The 18,592-nt window shown below is 41.5% G+C and overlaps 3 protein-coding genes across 6 annotated transcripts in view; all 3 read right to left on the reverse strand.

Annotated features, from left to right (window-relative positions):
• Window positions 1-2,589, reverse strand: part of wdr18 (WD repeat domain 18) — a 97,239-nt gene extending 94,650 nt beyond the window's left edge. The window contains exons 1-2 of the mRNA XM_029706613.1: window positions 2,342-2,589; window positions 1,179-1,289 (exon numbers count right to left, since the gene is read on the reverse strand). Coding sequence (XP_029562473.1) covers window positions 1,179-1,289; window positions 2,342-2,551 — 321 coding nt within the window. The 5' untranslated portion in view covers window positions 2,552-2,589. The remainder of the gene's footprint in view (window positions 1-1,178; window positions 1,290-2,341) is intronic.
• A 1,409-nt stretch (window positions 2,590-3,998) lies between these two features.
• On the reverse strand, window positions 3,999-11,407 carry LOC115158089 (PWWP domain-containing DNA repair factor 3B). Of its 4 annotated transcripts, none has more exons than XM_029706609.1 (16): window positions 11,179-11,387; window positions 10,744-10,824; window positions 10,464-10,534; window positions 10,291-10,361; window positions 9,176-9,384; window positions 8,585-8,666; window positions 7,079-7,225; window positions 6,878-6,948; window positions 6,665-6,744; window positions 6,293-6,353; window positions 5,737-5,812; window positions 5,515-5,565; window positions 4,926-5,176; window positions 4,627-4,827; window positions 4,328-4,416; window positions 3,999-4,229 (listed from the first exon to the last, which is right to left on the reverse strand). In XM_029706609.1, the coding sequence occupies exons 2-16, from the start codon at window positions 10,798-10,800 to the stop codon at window positions 4,157-4,159; spliced, it is 1,590 nt and encodes a 529-aa protein (XP_029562469.1). In that variant the 5' UTR covers window positions 10,801-10,824; window positions 11,179-11,387; the 3' UTR covers window positions 3,999-4,156. The 4 variants fall into 4 exon arrangements, with proteins under 4 accessions (XP_029562469.1, XP_029562470.1, XP_029562472.1 ...); XM_029706611.1 differs by having other exon boundaries at window positions 4,027-4,229; window positions 4,328-4,430; window positions 11,179-11,407; XM_029706610.1 differs by having other exon boundaries at window positions 10,744-11,388.
• A 1,574-nt stretch (window positions 11,408-12,981) lies between these two features.
• si:ch211-1a19.3 (uncharacterized) lies at window positions 12,982-18,355 on the reverse strand. Its single transcript, XM_029706614.1, has 5 exons — window positions 17,868-18,355; window positions 16,813-16,909; window positions 14,300-14,453; window positions 14,015-14,136; window positions 12,982-13,798 (listed from the first exon to the last, which is right to left on the reverse strand). Coding segments are annotated over exons 1-5 (699 nt in total). The 5' UTR covers window positions 18,192-18,355; the 3' UTR covers window positions 12,982-13,796.
• Window positions 18,356-18,592: the final 237 nt, after the last annotated feature.

Below are 18,592 nucleotides of genomic sequence, written 5' to 3' on the forward strand. Positions count from 1 at the left end.
CTGGCTACATTTTCATATATATACGTTTTTTCAGAAAGTTGTTTTCATTGCAAGTTAAAGCGGACTGTTCGCTAGCTAGCGAACATTAGCTTGCTGGCTCGCTAACGTTACGTGTATGATCAGTGTAGTAATATTATTTGAATCAGAAACCCATTTGCATTCTTAGTTATAGCCTAATGTTAGCTAGCAAACATTGAACCTGGTTGGTTAGCTTTAGCTACCTGCAGATTCATACTACAGCTATGACAATGTTTGTATTGGTTGGTAGTAGTATGAGTTGGGATTATGCTGGTTCATTGTTTAGCTAGCTACTAGTACATGTCTAAACAAAAGAAAAAGACTGCATGTCTAAAAACACTTCACCAGATGATTACATGAGCCATCAAGTTAGCCAGGTGTGTTTTGGGATGATTACGGCCATCTATTGTATTTCATGAACATGTGTACATGTCTAGACAATAGTGACCCATCCACTTAGCTAGATGTCGCTGGGGGGGATATAGCATTTCCTTCACATGACCCATCAATTTAGACAAGCATGTCAGGTAATCGTCATCAAATAATTATAAAATATTTGTATCTGAACACTATCCGTTTTTGATATTGCTACTATGCAAGTTACCATTTCACTGTACTGTTTACACCTTCTGTATCCTGTGAATGTGACAACTCAACTTTTTATATAATGTGTGTTCACCAGAGACGGTAACGTGAAGAACATGACCTGCACCAAAGTCAGATTAGGATATAGGCCAAGGACTAGATCAAGTGTATTTTTACTTGGTGTTTTTCCTTATTGTAGGCTACTACTGTCACCACTTTTAGTCTTGAAATCTTTGGCTGTTTAGTAATCACTCTGTTTAGCAAATGATCTCATGTGAATCCTTAAAGAGATGCGTGGGGCTAAGGCTTAAGACGGTGTGAATGATGCTGAATTGGTGTAGACAACAAAGAGCTCTCCAGTAGGTGTACCAAAACATTCATGGGCCTTTTTCTCAAAAGTGGAGTTACAAGTTTATCAACTTTAAAGCAGAATTACTTCCCAATTGTTCTTCAACTGCAGTGTATGATATATGATTTTCTAGCTGAGTCTCTACTTTTATCCAATGTAAAAAACAACATTTCAAATGTTGCTACATAAGACCGAATCAAGGCGGTCGGTCACATATCTGTCTCACCTCCCATAAGTAGATGGCATCAGCAATGCCTGCCACCAAGTACAGGCCATTGGGGGATGCAGTCAGGCATGTCACGATCCCAGGACACACAATTTTCTGCTGCAGCTGATCCTGAAATAAAAAAGATGTTTGATGCCTGTCAGCCTACATCGGAATGGGATATTTAGTTCCATTAGCTTTGTAGCCAATACCGGTACTTGCATCTAATTCTATAGATAGTCTCAAAGGTTGCCTGAATGAATATCGCCACAAAAACATGTTTGCTTTATTCCACAGAGAAAACGAATGTCAGCATTTTAATATGACCCCCACATCTTGTTCACCCACTGGAACAATATAGTTCACATAAAAGTAATGTGTTATACATAATTCCACACCATGAATGTACAGGTGTCTGCCAAAATAAAGGAAACATCAACTTAAATTGGGTCTTCTATTCACCACGAGCCACCACAGTTTCAAATGCTGTTTCAGGTGCTACTCCAGAATCTCTCATAAGTGTTCAATTGGTGATTGACACACACACAGCCTTTAAACCCCCTATGCTTCTTTGAGACCCCTCTTTCAAAGTCACATATCTTATTTTAGCCACGGTAATCAAAATAATGGCCAGCTATGCATGTTTTATACATGACCCTAAGAATGATGAGATGATGAGATGTTAATTGCTTAATTAACTCAGGAGCAAGACCTGTGTGGAAGCACCAGTTTTCAATGTACTTTGTATCCCTCATTTACTCAAGTGTTTCCTTTATTTTGACAGTCATTATAGTACTATGGAGTGTACCATCACTGCCCCAATATTCTTCAAGCCCGGAGACCCCCATGGTGTGCAAAATACTGTTCCAGTCCAGTCCTAATGCACCTAATAAACTGCTGATTAGATGAATGAGGTGTGTTAGTGCTGGACTAAAACTAAAAAAAATCGTACATTCATCCCATGTGCAACAGTTAGGCCCATCTTCTATCCGTATCTAGCTAACGACAGAAAACGCGTTTCACAATGAATAACGTTAGCCACCTTGCTAAACTAGCTAACCGGACAGACATACGATCAAACAAGCTAGCTATGTCCAGAGACCTTTCAGCGCATTATCTCCAGATAGCTATGAACAGCGCTCGCGCCCCTAGCAAGCTAGCCAACGTTACCTAGCTAACGTTACCTTTCTCTGGATTTCCCACACGTTGATGAAGTTTTTCCCGAGTTGGGCTCCGAGGATGTACTCTCCATTCAAAACTGTGAGTGACCTCGAAGAAGTATTGCCACCTCGATAGGCCAAGAGATTTGCACCAGAATGGAGTTCCAAAACGGCACAGTTCCATAGCTGTCCAGCCGAATCGGCACTCAGAACTATTTCCATAGGCGCGGACATCTTGGAACAGCACGCGTGTTGTTTTGGATGGAAAGGAACTCAACGCATGCGCATACACGTCATTTCCTGATTGAAGGTATGGATTCTGGGTTATGTAGGTTTATTACTTTTACCTTTATTTAACTAGGCATGTCAGTTAAGAACAAATTGTTATTTACAATGACGGCCTACCCCGTCCAAATCCTAACTCGGACGACTTTGTGACCAAACACCGGCCAAACCCTAACTCGCACCAATTGTGCGCCGCTATATGGGACTCCCAATCACGGCCGTCTTGGCAACAGAGAATATATGCAGCAAACACACTTGTGTAAAAACAACAACGTAATTTTATTTCTTTCATCCTGAGGTCCGTTTTGTGCTTTGGCGATACAAACATAACTCACCAAGAATAATAGCAACAAGTTCAAGAAAATAATTGTAAAGGAAAATACATTGAAAAGAAACAAACCAACACTGTTGAGGCTATTTCAATTTTTACATATCTCCGCACATTACACAAGATGATCAATCATGCCAAATAACTAGACAGCGTGACAAATGACCTAATTTCACTTTAACTTGTTGGAATTTAGCTTTTTCAAGAGATCTACTTTTGCATCTGTATCACCAATTATGGCAGGAAGTTGAGTAACATACTGAGTATGCAATTGTGGATTCCATTCAACTGTAGCTCCAGAAAATAATTGTAGGGGGGAAAGCCATGGAAAATAAACAAACCACCACCGTTATAGCTACACCAACATATAAATGCAACATGTAAAGTGTTTCATGAGCTGAAATAAGAGAATTTAATGTTAATTTAATGTTCATTTCTCTACCATAAACTGCCTCACAACACGTGTATGGCGTCATGTAGGTGAGCGGTTTGCTGATGCCAACGTTGTGAATAGTGTTCCATGGTAGTGGTGAGGTTATGGTATGGGCAGGCATAAGCTATGGACAACGAACACAATTGCATTTCATCAATGGCATCACTGTGACAAGATCCTGAGGCCCATTGTCATGCCATTCATCTGCAGCCATCACCTCATGTTTCAGCATAATAATGTACAGGCCTCATGTCGCAAGGATCTGTACACAATTCATGTCCCAGTTCTTCCATGGCCTGCATACTCACCAGAAATGGAGTATGTTTGGGATGCGCTGGATCGTGTAAGCGTGTTCCAGTTACCGCCAATATCCAGCAACTTCACACAGCCATTGAAAAGGAGTTCCACAGACCACAATCAACAGCCTGATCAACTTTATGTGAAGATGTGTCACGCTGCTTGAGGCAAATGGTGGTAACACCAGATACTGATCCACACCCCTAACATTTTTAAAGGTATCTGTGGCCAACAGATACATATCTGTATTCCCAGTCATGTGAAATCCATAGATTAGGGCCTAATGAATTTATTTCAATTGACTGATTTCCTTATAGGAACTGTAACTCAGTAAAATCTTTGAAATTGTTGCATATTGCGTTAATATTTTTGTTCAGTATACAAATGATTGTATTGAAAAATAAAGAGTATGTAAACCTATAAACTCGTAACCTATGAACAATAAACACTAGTGGCATTAGCCAATGCAAACCCGAAACAGAACACACAACCCTTCTTATTCTTTATCTTTTCTGCTTTGCCTTTTCTTCATCTGCCGCACAATCATAAGGTCAAACTCCTCTCGCTCTCTGAAATGATTAAAGGGAAATACTATCAGAAAAATAAAAACAAGCTACAGTCCATGAAAACACAAAAAAATAACAGACAAATAGAGTCAACCTCTCACCTATTACTGATGCCAGGCCCTTGTGAGTATTTCTCTTCGGCCTTAACCAGGGATATGTCATCGACCTCCGAGATTCCATGAATGACAGCCTGAAAATATCAAACTTGTGAGATGGAATAAAAGAAAGGACAGTTTGAATTACATTTTGTTCTGTATTTGCATACTACTACAAGAACACTAGCCTGGTCGCATTTGAATGCGCTTCACTGTAATAGCTAACTCTCACAATTGTTGTCATGCCATTTGTGCATGTACAAATCTAGGACCAATCTGCAACAACACTCAAGACATTGAGTCACCTCTGGTAAGAGCACTTCGAGGATGAAACGGATCTGATCCAACTCTGGCAGACTTGGCAAGGCTTCCTCCATGATGCTCCTGAGGTAAGTGAAAACCTGCTCCACCTGCTGGTCCGTCTCAAAGTAGGGGTCCACTGCTTGACCACTGGCCTTGCGGAAGGCCTTCAGCCACTTGGACACCACCTGACCGCTGATAATAGCCTATGATATGGAGAAAAGAGAAGAAAAGGTGCCTAACTTTTGCCCAGGGATAAGCTATGTTTTACTCTCTTCTTCCCTCAGCTTACTAACTCTCTGACCTGCAAGTGCCTTTCCACGCCTCTTTTATCGACGATGAACTGCAGTAGTTTGTCGTTGGCCCGGTCCCGTGCAGCCTTGGCACGGTCAGGTAGCAGTCTCTTGGAGACCTGTGGCTCCTGGTCACTGCCCTCGGTGGTCGCATGGTCTTCCGGAGTCCCCTGGTAACTTCTCTGGTCCTCCAAGTCTTGACTTGGCGAGGCCAGGTAACTGTCAGACGGGCCGAGAAGGTACAGCTTTCTCATAGGGATGCCTGGAGGGCAGGAGCACAAATAGGAGTAATACATTGGAATTGGCAATAATTATTATACAGTGAAAATCTGACAATGTTAAACAAAAGTGTTAAACTTTCACAATGGTTCATAGAGAATAATGCCCCATTGTTATCAACCAGAGTATGTAGGTTCCTGTCAAGAAATGTTGCTCCATATTCTCATTCTACTATCGCCTCCTTGGCACATGGTTTGTTTTGATAGTTGTTCCTGCCAGTCTGTGGAAGCACCGGACTTGCTTGCACCTAGGAATTGGCATTAAATAGCAATGAAATAGGTACAAAAAATGACTTTGAACACAGGCCATTTCAAAACTTACTGATGTCATCAGCAACATACTCAACGAGGGAACCGGAAAATGAACCACAACCTGGGGGAACAAATGCATAAACATTTGATTCACTTGTCATTCAATTATATGCAGGCTTAGAACCTCAATTGATTGAAACACTAGCTACAAAATATTGTGTACTGCATATCCAACTGAAGACATTGGACAAAGAGTCAAATTCTAACCTCCTATGTTTGAAGGTTCTCTTACCAAGGCGAATTCTATAGTCCCCAATAAGCTTCAGGCAATAGTGGATGGCAGTACCATATTTCTCCTTGGCTTTGTCCTGTGAGAGATACCCACATTTCACCTCACATTCTCCATACAGACGTCAACTGAAGTAACATATAGACATTAAGTAAATAAGTAAAAATAGTAATTTCAATAGCTAGGTTTCCATCCAATTGGTGACTAATTTTCATGTGAATAATCTAAAAACTGCAGAAAAACAATATGGGCATTTTCCAACGAGAGATGTGTTTCCATCAAATTGACTTGTTGCGGATAAAAGGCAGTGCGTGATGACATAGTGCACCTAAAAATAACTTTGGGTTTCCATCACATTTTCAACTCTACTGATGGCTTTGTCACAAAAAAATGTTGCGTTATATAGCGAACGTACCCACTCTGGTCTTGGCACATGCACCCTAGCCAACAGCTCGCAGATACAGTGCGATCTACATGTCAATATTTGGAAGTCAACCATGGCACATTAATGACATAATATTTATCATATACTTTAAGTGCAAGTAAAGAAAAATCTCACCACCAACTCATTTGACTCCTCACAGTCAAAGGGCTTGATATTCTTTAAGGAGACCTTGACACTAAAGAAGGGTAAAATAAAATGTTTTATTCATCCTTCAAAGTCGTGTCACTAAATAAATATGTGACTTACATTGGAGCCACAAGAGGGCAGAACTATGCGAATTATTCATGTTTCCTTCCTGCCTTCTTTCGTAAAGACCAAATTCCTTCAGGTTACAGCCATAAACATACATATTTGTCTTGTTTACATAGAGATCATTGGTTACAGCTAATAACAGCACATGAAAACAGCTTCCCAGCATAAATGATGTCTGGAAACATCTACACTTTCATATCTACAATCATTATTAGTATTACTGAAGATGCTCACCCCTTCCTCTTCTGTGTGAAAAGAAATGTGTCGATGAACACGACGCTGGCTTTCTTCTCTTTGCGGGAAACATACATGACCTGACGATGAAATGAGAAACAAACATGTCATACATGCAAGTGTAAGTCCAGTCCCATTCCAAATCACTAATGATAGAAGAAAGCATACTAGGAATGAGTAGGAGTCAAAATCAATTGGACTAATGAAAATTACCATAGCAGGCCAGAAGGGACAACGTTGATATTTACACCAGACACAAGCTCCCTTTGTGATGGATAGGGTTTCTGGGGGGGGGGGGGGGGGTCACAAAAATAAAATCATCCAATCTTTCATAACACAGTAAACCAATGAAACAATATCATATAGACTTCATGTGAGACATGCAGTTTAGAGAGCAGTGTAAAACTAGCTTACTCTTTGGCGAAATGAAACTGGGTAGGTCATCATCCTCCTCATCCTCCAGACTACTGTCCTCCTGTTCGTCGAAGGACACTTGGAGCGGTTGCAGTGGGGATGAAGAAGGTGGAGTAAGGCTCAAATCACTTGACACATCGGCCACACCTATGCAGTGACACAAATTTCACACGTACCAACTTTTTACAATCTACAATCTTCAAATGGAACATTCAAGTGTTCCTGCTTACATTGAATGGCATACAGTGCATTCGTAAATTATACAGACCCCTTGACTTTTTCCACATTTTGTTACGTTACAGGCTTATTCTAAAATGGATCAAATACATTTTTTCCCTCATTAATTTACACACAATACCCCATAATGACAAAGTGAAAACAGGTTTTTAGAAATTGTAGCAAATTTATAATTTTTTTTAAAATTACTTATTTACATAAGTATTCAGAACCTTTGCTATGACTCGAAATTGAGCTCAGGTGCATCCTGTTTCCATTGATCATCCTTGAGATGTTTCTACAACGTGATTGAGTCCCCCTGTGGTAAATGTTATTGATTGAACAGGATTTGGCACACACCTGTCTATATAAGGTCCCACAGTTGACAGTGCATGTCAGAGCAAAACCAAGCCATGAGGTCGAAGGAATTGTCCATAGAGCTGAGACAGGATTGTGTCGAGGCGCAGATCTGGGAAAGGGTACCAAAAAATTATTGCAGCATTGAAGGTCCCCAAGAAAACAGTGGCCTCATCATTCTTAAATGGAAGATGTTTGGAATCACAGTTTGTTAAAGGGCACCTAAAGGACTCTCAGACTATGAGAAAGAAGATTCTCTGGTCTGATGAAACCAAGATTGAACTCTTTGACCTGAATGCCAAGCATCACATCTGGAGGAAAACTGGCACCATCCCTACGGCGAAGCATGGTGTTGGAAGCATCATGCTGTGGGGATGTATTTTCAGCGGCAGTGACTGGGAGACTAGTCAGGCTCAAAGGAAAGATGGATGGAGCAAAGTACAGAGCTCCTTGATGAAAACCTGCTCCAGAGCACTCAGGACTTCAGACTGGGACGAAGGGTCACCTTCCAACAAGACAACGACCCTAAGCACACAGCCAAGACAATGCAGGAGTGGCTTCGGGACAAGTCTCAATGTGAGTGGCCCAGCCAGAGCCCAGACTTGAACCTGATCAAACATCTCTGGAGAGACCTTAAAATAGCCTCAAACCGACGCTCCCCATCAAACCCGACAGAGCTTGAGAGGATCTGCAGCGAAGAATGAGAGAAAGTCCCCAAATACAGGTGTCCCAAGCTTCTGGCGTCATACAAAGTACTGGGTAAAGGGTCTGAATAATTATGTAAATGTGATCTGTTTTTTATATTTGTTTAATTTGCAAAAAAAAAAACACAAAATACTACAGGTGGTTAGGAGCCGACAGCTATCCCCTCCAGCGCCAAAAGTCAAGGGGTCTGAATACCTTCCGAATGCACTTAGAATCTATTTGGCTTACTGTGAACAGTGATATTCTCTTGAGCTGCACCCGGACTTGTTTTCTGAGAGGCACAATCGTTGTTTTCCTCAGACTGAGGCTCCTGTGGGGACATAAACAACATCATGACATGGTTGTTATGATGGCATTATAAACTCAACTGGCGTCAAAAGTAGTGGAGAGCAATGTTAAAGCATTGAATCAGTTGCAGTGGTGACTGACTAGTTCTCGTGAATTAAGCGCAGAAGTACCTGTGTCTCAGCGTGCCTATACATAAGTCTGAACTTGGCTGCCCTTTGCTTCGGTGTCTCACAGCCATAGGCAACCCATAACTTGGGACTGGAATGGCCTGATGTGTTCTCTGGTGATGTATTGAGAGTTGGACTCTGTCTGGCCTACTTTGGTAGACTGGTATCCTCATTCTCACTCAAATTCCTAGAATTCCACAAGCTGGACCACTGGGCTTGCTGGATCCACCGTCTCTGACTATTGCAACACTTCCTTCTAATCTTACGGCCTTATGAGGACCTCGTTTGAGCGCACTTCAGTATCTACTACTGTCTCTCTAAGTTTTGTGCTTTCCTGGTCTGCTTCTGTATCACTTGGCCTCACATTTGCTCGGACGACGCGTCTTGCTCTCATTTCTTGCTCTTCAGGCGCCGGTGGCAACTGTTGGTCTCTTCCCTTTTCGGGTGTTCTGGGGTCTCCTAACACCAGAGTGCTGTTCGTCTCTCCCGAGGGGAACATATCCAATGCCAAGCGCAGTGCTCTCCGGTATTTCAATTCTCTTATTGGGTCCCTCCTTTTGGAAGCATGATCACCTGCGCGAGGATGAAAGATATTATTGTTGTTCAGTCTTCACGAGGTTGGGATAAGAGTGATGTGGGAGATTTAAGTGACATTGTATGCAAGCACACATGATCATATTGTAACCAACGATCACATAATAGCAAACAAGGCATTGTAGTAGACATCATTGTAGTAGACATGTATAATCTCATTTGAACATGTAGGCCTACTGTCAATGTTAGCATCTTTACTCTTATCTGATCCCATGATGTTCAAAATATCTGCCCTTTACACTAGATTATCAATCATGCCAAATAACTAGGCTACGTGACAAATTAAATCATTTCACTATAACTGGTCAGGTCTTTATTGTTTTGCAAAATCAAGAGCTCTGCTTTTGCATTAGTATCACCAAATATGGCAGTAAGGTGAGTAACATATCGAGTATGCAAATGTGGATTCCACTCAACTGTACAACACTTTGTCCTACAAGTACTCACTAACTCAAGGGCCTACTTATGGGAAGTCACTCCCTAATCTGAAATGGTATCGGAATTAAATTATGTAAATGTTTTGACAACTGCTGAAAGTGAGCCAGGTTTATAATTACAAAATGTTTATCATCTCAACGGGACAAATTGAAGTGGAACCGAATGTTGACTAGAGAAACACCAACACACAAAGGCCTAGGCAGCTACAAGGAAAGAATCCCTGCTTCAGGTGGCTTGTAGGTGATATGGGAGAGGAAGTCGGACAGTATAAAGGTGTCAAACTGCATATCTGAAAAGGAAATGAGGCTCATTGTACATGAACGGAGCCACTTCCAATGCCTCTAGTCATGTGACATAAGATCATTCTTCCTCCTAACCACAAGTTGACTGGCACTGGTTAATAAATGAAGGTACTGTATGTTGACAGAGAAGTGTTGTGGGACTTACTCAGATGTCCAGAGATGCTCTCGATGCATTCTTGGGTTAGGGCTTGCGTTTCCTTCTGCTGCACCCACACTCTGCAAAACAAAATACACACTCCTCCAATAGTTATTGATGAATGTATCCATGTCAGAGCGAGACAAGACTACTCAATTTGTCAATAACAAGAGGGGGCCTACCTGTGACCTTCTCCCAACATTTCCACTTCCATATCCTTCTTCCTCTTGGAATTACACACCCTTCTCAAAACCTTGTACAAGTGAAACAATAGCTGTATGTGAAACGAATGCTAAATACTGCACCCCTCCCCTCCAAAATACTGTACTAGAGGGAGCTTTTGAGAACATGTGTACTGATTCCACGTGTTTACAATTCCATCTGATACTGACAGGGATGTGTGGTCATTTGTGTATGTGCACGTATCCAAAGGATGTTAGCCTAGCAATGTCTTTGCCTTACCTTAGCTGGCCAGTGGTGGCCTTTCCACTTGCATAGGAGATATTCAGATGCTTCCATGTAAACTAGCTAGCTAGCCAGAATCTGCAGGGCGACAATCTCAATGTGGTGAGCATAGAATTAATAATGAATATTATCATTCTTATTACTATGGTTGTGAGGCTATCGTCTAGCTATGACGTTTCAAAAATATTACTGGCAGACATGGCTGATTATTTGATAGCTCGAACAAAAAAAACTAACGTCCTGCTACTAAATGTTCCTTAAGTAACTGTAGTTGATGGGTTTACTGTTCCATCGTATCAAAACAAATCCTAACCACTTTCGCATTTGCAGTGGGCCAGCCAACTACTGTAGTCGTCATTATGAGCAAACAAAAAACAATGAATATCCCCTGACACAACCACGCGGATAGATTTTGCACTATATGTTACTCACTCAGTTGATTGAGGTGTGACAGGAATTAGTTTATCCAGTCACCACATCAGCTAGGCTACAATTTGGTCGAAACTAGAAGAGTACTGTAGCTAGTTGCTACTGTCAGGGATAGCTCCGAATGAAACTTTACCACATTCATAACATAAAGTCCCTCCATATTCCACTCTCGTCTCATGGCCAGCCGCGTCATACGCTGCGCACGCAAGCAGATTTGAATTGGGGGAAGAAGCAGGCTACCGGTCGGTACAGTGTGTTAATCAAAATGTTATACGATAACAATTACATGGCGTATACAGAATTTACTTTTCGTAGCAGGTTCGGAGAATTTACACGTTTACAATTTAGCAGACACTCTTATCCAGAGTGATTTACTCGAGCAATTAGGGCTAAGTGCCTTGCTCATGGGAACATTTTTCACCTTAGTCCATTCAGGCGACCATTCAGTTACTGGCCCAACGCTCTAAACCGCTAGGCTTCGTGCCACCCTACACAGCAGGTTAGCATAAATAGCATAGCAGGTTAGGATAATTAGGTCACGGTTAGGAAAAGGGTTAGTTAAAATGCAAAAAATCACCCAGAAACAACTCAATTTTATATTTGGGATATGTATGCATCACTTCCGTCCGTAGCTGTAGCCAATCTAGTCACAACCTAGTTTTACTATTGCCACCACAATCACAGACTGTGAGGCTAATATAATATTTCCAGGCAAGAGGGGTGTTATTTCAACAAAGTGTGCGCTGTAAGGCAAACATGCATTAGCATACACTTGTCGATGCATCTGTCCAGACAGTATAGTAGGCCTCTGGCTGCTACCAGACGCCCTTGTGTAAGGGCCAGTAGGGGCACTCCTTGCTCTGATACAGGACATTCCAAAGCTCTAGACCAGTAATTTATATGGTCGCACGCCAGGGCAGTGATGATGGGGGAAGTGTCCTGCAAAGGGTGCCATCACCCTTTGGTTGGGGCCCACCTCCAGGGGGCCCCCCATGATAGCATATGAACAGTCATAAGCAATGGCAAAATGTGGAGAATTGCAGGAAATTTGCTTTAAAACGGCAAACATTTCTCAGCCTCATGGCAAAATGTGTAGAACAGCAGGAAATGTGTGTTTAGCTGATTCATAACAGTAGTCAATCGAAGGTGTAAATTAATTCGTCTGACGACTCAAACTGAATTCCTCTGCTGCTTTATGTTCGCTACATACTTCATTCTGAGACTGCCATCGTTGAAGTTGTTTGTGGTGACGTCAAAATGAGAGATGTTGTACAAAACAAAGTCAACAGCAATTGGATTATCTCTAACTAATTAGAGTATCAAAGCCAATTACACATTTTCTAAATGTTGCTTTGCCCACATGTTTTCTGGCTCTGGCCTAACCCAAAATGTGTAGAATTGCAGGAAATTTGCTTTAAAACGGCAAAATTTGCTCTCAGCCTCATGACAAAATGTGTAGAATGGCTTTATAAAACAGCTTTTTTTTCTGGCAATCTTTTTGTTGTTTTTTGGGGGGTTGGAGGTCCCTTGGAGGTAGGTGGCCCAAATGCATTATTTTGGCCATGGTGAACAGTCATCGCAGATCAGTGTAGGTTCATTCCGGTGTCATGGCCAAATTCCCAACCTAGGCTTGGCTCCTCACATTATCATTCCCAGCTCACTGTGAACCGCTCTCCCTTCCACTACATTCAACAGGTCGTTGTTGTATTATGAATGTTCTTCTCAACAACAACTACCGGTATGTTCTTATTTTTCCCATTTATAATATTGGTAGAAGAGTATAGAAATGAATGGCCAGCTCCAAAATAATTGGACACACTTTATTTTATGAATTCCCCCTCCAGGACAACTTTTGTTTGTAATTTAAAACATGGTGCAAATTAATCATATATGAAATATATAAAAACCAGTACACCAGGCACAAAATATTATCTATCTAGTGTCTTCTTGATACCCACTCCCATCGTGCAACTCCTCCTCCTCTTAACCCTCCCCATCCCACCATCCCATGTACATAAAACTGTTTATTAAAAGGAAGAAGGTAAACTACAACAAAAAAGTAGGAAAGCACTAGTAGGGTAAGAATAAAAAAAAATAGGGGGGGGGAACCAGGGAGAAGTCAAAACAGGACAAAACAAGAGACGACCAGACAGTACTTATAAAGTACATTCAAACATTTACACACAAATAAATACAGAGACCTTTAACCTAAACGAAAGTGTGCCTTCTTGAAATATCCCAAAACATGGGCATTAAAACCCTAAGTACTCAATTCAATTATAGCCTAGGTAAGGGTACGGTTCAACAATAAAATAAGCCAACATGTATAGAAATGTGAGAGTGGTAAATGCAGCTGAAAACCACTCAAAAGCAACAAATAAGTATAACCCTTTTGTCCATGACTAAGTTTTACCATTTTTGTTTAACAATTCTTAAAATATAATTGAAAAAGAAACGAAAGAAACTATAATCATTGACCGTTTCCCCAATTAGTTTCCTAACAGTAAAAGATGTACAGCAGTGATATCCATATAATATCAAGTCCAGGTCCCTCTTATTGTCCTGGAAAACAGTGTTCCCCTTGAATCGTCTTCGCTGACCCCACTGGCTATGCATTATGTTCCTGGAAACCATGTGTAATTCAAATATTTTATCACATTGAGATATGGATTATAGACAGTTGCAGATAGTCTCTATGAATATCAAACAAACTACGATTTATTATATGCTTGTTATGTTCTTTGATTTATTTTCCACACTGCTAACACAGCCACTGCTTATAAGTCTCAATGGCATTGAATAATGATGCTTAGTTAGCACCCTGAGCTATTACACTCACATGTTATCAATTGTAGACTGACGCAGAGGACCACGGCCAAGGCAAGAATGCTAGTCTGGGGTGCGGCAACTCCGTCATCCAAAAGCTCGGCGGCATGGCCACCATCCTTTTTGCACTTCTGCCTGTAAATATAACCATGGTTCAAGAAACAATATCAACACTCATAAAAGGTAAACCAGCCAGGCTTATTTAGCTGATTCATAACAGTAGTCAATCTGAGGGTGTAAATTCATACCAGCTCAGTGTAAATCTGTACCAGCTCAGTGTCACTGGATTGATACTTACAGCTGCTTCTGTAAATACAGCTTGCTGGACTCGCAGGCCTTGGTCTGGCTCTCGGCTGCTATCCGCTGACTCTCAGCAGCTGAATGCAAAGCCACACAGGACGCCCACGTGTGAGAGGCCTGTGTCAAGTTCTCCTGAAGTAATTCGATGTGCTCTGAAATCATAATAAGGCCTAAATCAAAACACTGAGTGACAGAAATAAAACATGTAATCCGTGTTTACCACAATTAATTTTGAAATTCAATGACAGTGACATTTAATGCTAAGGCATACTTTGGGTAGTTTTCGATGATAGACAAAAATAGGACATCCCTAGTTCACATAATGCCTTATTAACTTATAAGGTCATGTCTGGCCCTAGGATTGCTTATCAGTACGAGTGGTGTACTGTACATGACTCCATGACGTCTCTTAACTATTTTGGGAATTGTCTGGCAGCAAAGGGGTTTCACTCACATTAGCTGTGTTTTTCAAATTTTCCAATGTAGGCAAGAATGCAGCAATAGATGCTAGCTATGCTGTTTGACAGGGCTCTCCTAGGCAGCTAAAATGTTGTAAACATATTTCTCATTAAGACCCTGTTGAAGGCGGGGTGCCTGATATTTATCAGAACAGGCATCTCCCCTTTCACACAATGTGTCATTTTCATATCGCCTTAACTCGGGAACTTATCATTTCCTTCTGTTGTTCAAAGTCAGGAAATCTACTGTAAAAAAAAGTCGCAGCTACGGTATTTATTTTCTAGCCCCTTGGTTACAGCTTACTTAGCTCTGGAATACACTTCTTATCTGTAGGGTTTTCAGCATTTAGCGGTTAGCTCACACCCCTTGAGTTTTGTTGTTACAGCCTGAATTTAAAATGGATTAAATTGAGATGTTTTGGTCACTGGCCTACACGCATTACCCTATAATGTCAAAGTGGAATTACGTTTTCCGAAATTTTAACTAATTAAAATTTCAAAGCTGAAATGTCTTGAGTCAATAATTATTCGACCCCTTTGTTATGGCAAGCCTAAATAAGTTCAGGAGTAAAAATGTGCTTAACAAGTCACATCACTCTGTGTGCAATAATAGTGTTTGACATGATTTATGAATGACTACCTCGTCTCTGTACCCCACACATACAATTATTTGTCATGTCCCTCAGTTGAGCAGTGAATTTCAAACACATGTTCAACCACAAAGACCAGGGAGGTTTTCCAATGCCACATAAAAAAAGGAACCTATTGGTAGATGAGTAAAAAAAAAAAGCAGACATTGAATATCCCTTTGAGCATGGTGAAGTTTTAAAGTACACTTTGGATGGTGTATCAATACACCCAGTCACTACAAAGATATAGGCGTCCTTCCTAACTCAGTTGCCGGAGAGGAAGGAACCACTCAGGGATTTCACCATGAGGGCAAGGGGGACTGTGAAACAGGAACAGAGTTTAATGGCTGTGATACAAGAAACTGAGGATGGCTCAACAGCATTGTAATTACTCCACAATACTAACCTAATTGACAGAGTGAAAAGAAGGAATCCTGTACAGAAAAAAAATATTCCAAAACATGCATCCTGTTTGCAGCAAGGCACTAAAGTAAAACTGCAAAACATGTGGCAAAGCAATTAACTTTTTGTCCTGCTAAAAAGTGTTATGTTTGTGGCAAATCCAACACATTACTGAGTACCACTCTCTGTATTTTCAAGCATAGTGGTGGCTGCATCCTGTTATGGGTATGCTTGTCATCGGCTGTTGTTCCTGAGTGGCCTAGTTACAGTTTTGACTTAAATCGGCTTGAAAATCTATGGCAAGACTTGAAAATGGCTGTCTAGCAATAATCAACAACCAACTTGACAGCGCTTGAAGAATTTAAAAAAAATTATAATGTGCAAATATTGTACAATCCAGGTGTGCAAAGCTCTTAGAGACTTACTCAGAAAGACTCACAGCTGTAATTGCTGCCAAATGTGATTCTAACATGTACTGACTCAGGGATGTGAATACTTATGTAAGTGAGATATTTCTGTATTTCATTTTTAATACATTTGCAGACATTTTCTAAAATCATTTTTTCACTTTGTCATTATGGGGTATTGTGTGTAGGGGGGGGGATAATCTATTTAATCCATTTTAAATTCAGGCTGTAACACAACTAAATGTGGAATAAGTCAAGGAGTATGAATAATTTTTAATGGCACAGTAGAAGTAGCCCGTGTGACAGCTTTTAAAGAATGGTAAACAGATGGGATGGCTATTGAAGACATTCACTCTGCTGGAACTTGCACTTAAATCCTAATTTGTCATCCGTTTCCAACGTTTGTAATCACAGCCTCAGATGATGTAAACTCATTTTTGAAGGAGCAATATCCAACCAATCATGTGTATTTATTTACTGTAGCTAGGGTGGTTTCTATGGTTACAGGGGAAAATGCTGCTAAGAATACCGTGGCTGAGAAAGTGCTCCTTTCATGGTAGCCAATACCAGAGGCAAAAATCCCATACCCTCCCACCGTGACATCAATTTTCCTACCTTGGTTTAGCATGATTTTTGAAGTGAGGTTTGCCTCGATTTCTTTATGCATCTCAATTTCTTTTTCCAGGACTGTAATGTTTCCACCCAAAATAACCTGCAAAAAAGACAGTGGTGGTCATTGAGTAAGTCCTCAGGAATTTCCAGAACTAGTTAATACAACTTCTGTGAACATTGGCACAGTCATCCCAAGGAGTCCCTCCTATCACATATTTGAAATGTTGAGTGAAAGCAGGCTTGTGCCAGATCCAGATTTGGCTATGAGAACAGCCTCTGAAAACATTCCTTTCATCCAGCGTTTTATGTGAAACAACACCAATGAACACATGTACTCTAATACAGTATCTACGAAGAAAAGAGGTGGAAATAATGATCTCATCAAAGACAACGGTGAAAGATTAATTTCTTTGTGTTTAAAGAACATGGACTGCTGCCGAAATGGCAACATTTTCCCTACATACTTCTGGTCAAAAGTAGAGCACTATATAGGGAATAGGGTGCCATTTCAGACACAGGCGTGGTGTGCCCTATTTCTGCTTTCCCTCTTCTTCCAGGAAGGGTTGATCTTGACCTCCCACCCACTCCCTGGGAAAGACTAGCTGCTTTTAATATTTTGATTGCTGCATTTGCAGAGTATTTGCATAACTGTCCACATTAAATGGATACTGTCTTTCCATTGTGCCTCTGGTTGTTATGTAAAGGCCTAATGTGGATTTTCGGTCTGCCATTTATTTTCACAAGTAATCATTTGGCATGATACAGTAACGTGTTTTCACTGACACTGTTATAAACAGTCAAATAGAAATGGTATCAACAAAAAAGCATGAAATCGTAGCCATGACCGTTTAGAGTAGGTTTGGATGTCCGATCAATCTAAAATGACACAATGTATAAGGGCGTCAGGTACAACGGAGAGGGTAGAAGAAGGAGAGAGGCAGAGGATAACTGTGGCAGCTTGAGGGATTGAGCAAGTCAGTTGTAACCTCAGGCCTGCGGGAACCAGAGAGGGGAGTGGGAGGGGAGGGAAAGCAAAGCGAGGCAATGCAAACACTCACGTTTTCCTGCCGACAGTCATCCAGGGACACGTTGGTCTGTCCCAGGCGCTCCAGGAGCCTCTCTGTCTCCCTGAGCTGCCGGGTCTGGTTGGCGTGGCCCTCCTCCACCATCTCCTCCAGGGCTGCCTTGTTCTTGGCGTACACCACCCTGGCCCCCTCGTGCTTCTCCGTCAGGGTCTGTAGTTCAGCTCGGCACTGGCTGGCACTCTTCATGTCCGGAGAGGTGGCCCACACCACAATAATGATGAGGGAGATTACCGACCACAGGGCCAGGCAGGCGATCACAATGTTGCGGGTGGTCTGGGATGACTTGGAGCTGGCCATGGTGGACAAGAAGGTTGTGGTGGTGGTGCTGATGATGATGATTGGAAAAAGTTGATCCGGAGTGTTTCCTGTCCTGCGAGAGGTGTCTGTAAAGAGGCAGGAGGTTCCTCTCAGAGTGAGTAACTGACTGAGTCTGTCTAAAGGATGGACTTCCCCTAAAACTCTGCCTCTGCTGGACAGGAAAGGGGTGTGGCCCTGGCTCTCCCCCCTCTGTTGCCCTCCCTTTCCTCCCACTCTGTTCCCTTCATGCCCTGTTAGGGGGGGCAGTAATTAAAAAGTAAATCAGAACATGAGACAGAGAGAGGAGATATGAGCTGTTCCCACACACACTGTGTCGGCTGCAAGGAACACTATGAGGGGAAAATTAAAGCAAAAACTCAAAGTGCCTGGTGTAAAGCTGT

The sequence above is a fragment of the Salmo trutta genome, chromosome 22 (genome assembly GCF_901001165.1).
Source record: "Salmo trutta chromosome 22, fSalTru1.1, whole genome shotgun sequence".
NCBI lineage: Eukaryota > Metazoa > Chordata > Actinopteri > Salmoniformes > Salmonidae > Salmo > Salmo trutta.

Coding starts and splice junctions, on each gene's coding strand:
- LOC115158089 (XM_029706610.1), bottom strand. CDS start 10,800: ATGGAAGCATCTGAATATCTCCTATGCAAGTGGAAAGGCCACCACTGG. Junction 6,949..7,078: donor CAGTTTCATTTCGCCAAAGA/GTAAGCTAGTTT, acceptor CCCCCCCCCCAG/AAACCCTATCCATCACAAAG. Junction 6,354..6,664: donor TTCACACAGAAGAGGAAGGG/GTGAGCATCTTC, acceptor ACCCTTCTTTAG/TGTCAAGGTCTCCTTAAAGA.
- si:ch211-1a19.3 (XM_029706614.1), bottom strand. CDS start 18,191: ATGGCCAGCTCCAAGTCATCCCAGACCACCCGCAACATTGTGATCGCC. Junction 14,454..16,812: donor AAAAATCATGCTAAACCAAG/GTAGGAAAATTG, acceptor TTATGATTTCAG/AGCACATCGAATTACTTCAG. Junction 14,137..14,299: donor CTGTATTTACAGAAGCAGCT/GTAAGTATCAAT, acceptor TTATATTTACAG/GCAGAAGTGCAAAAAGGATG.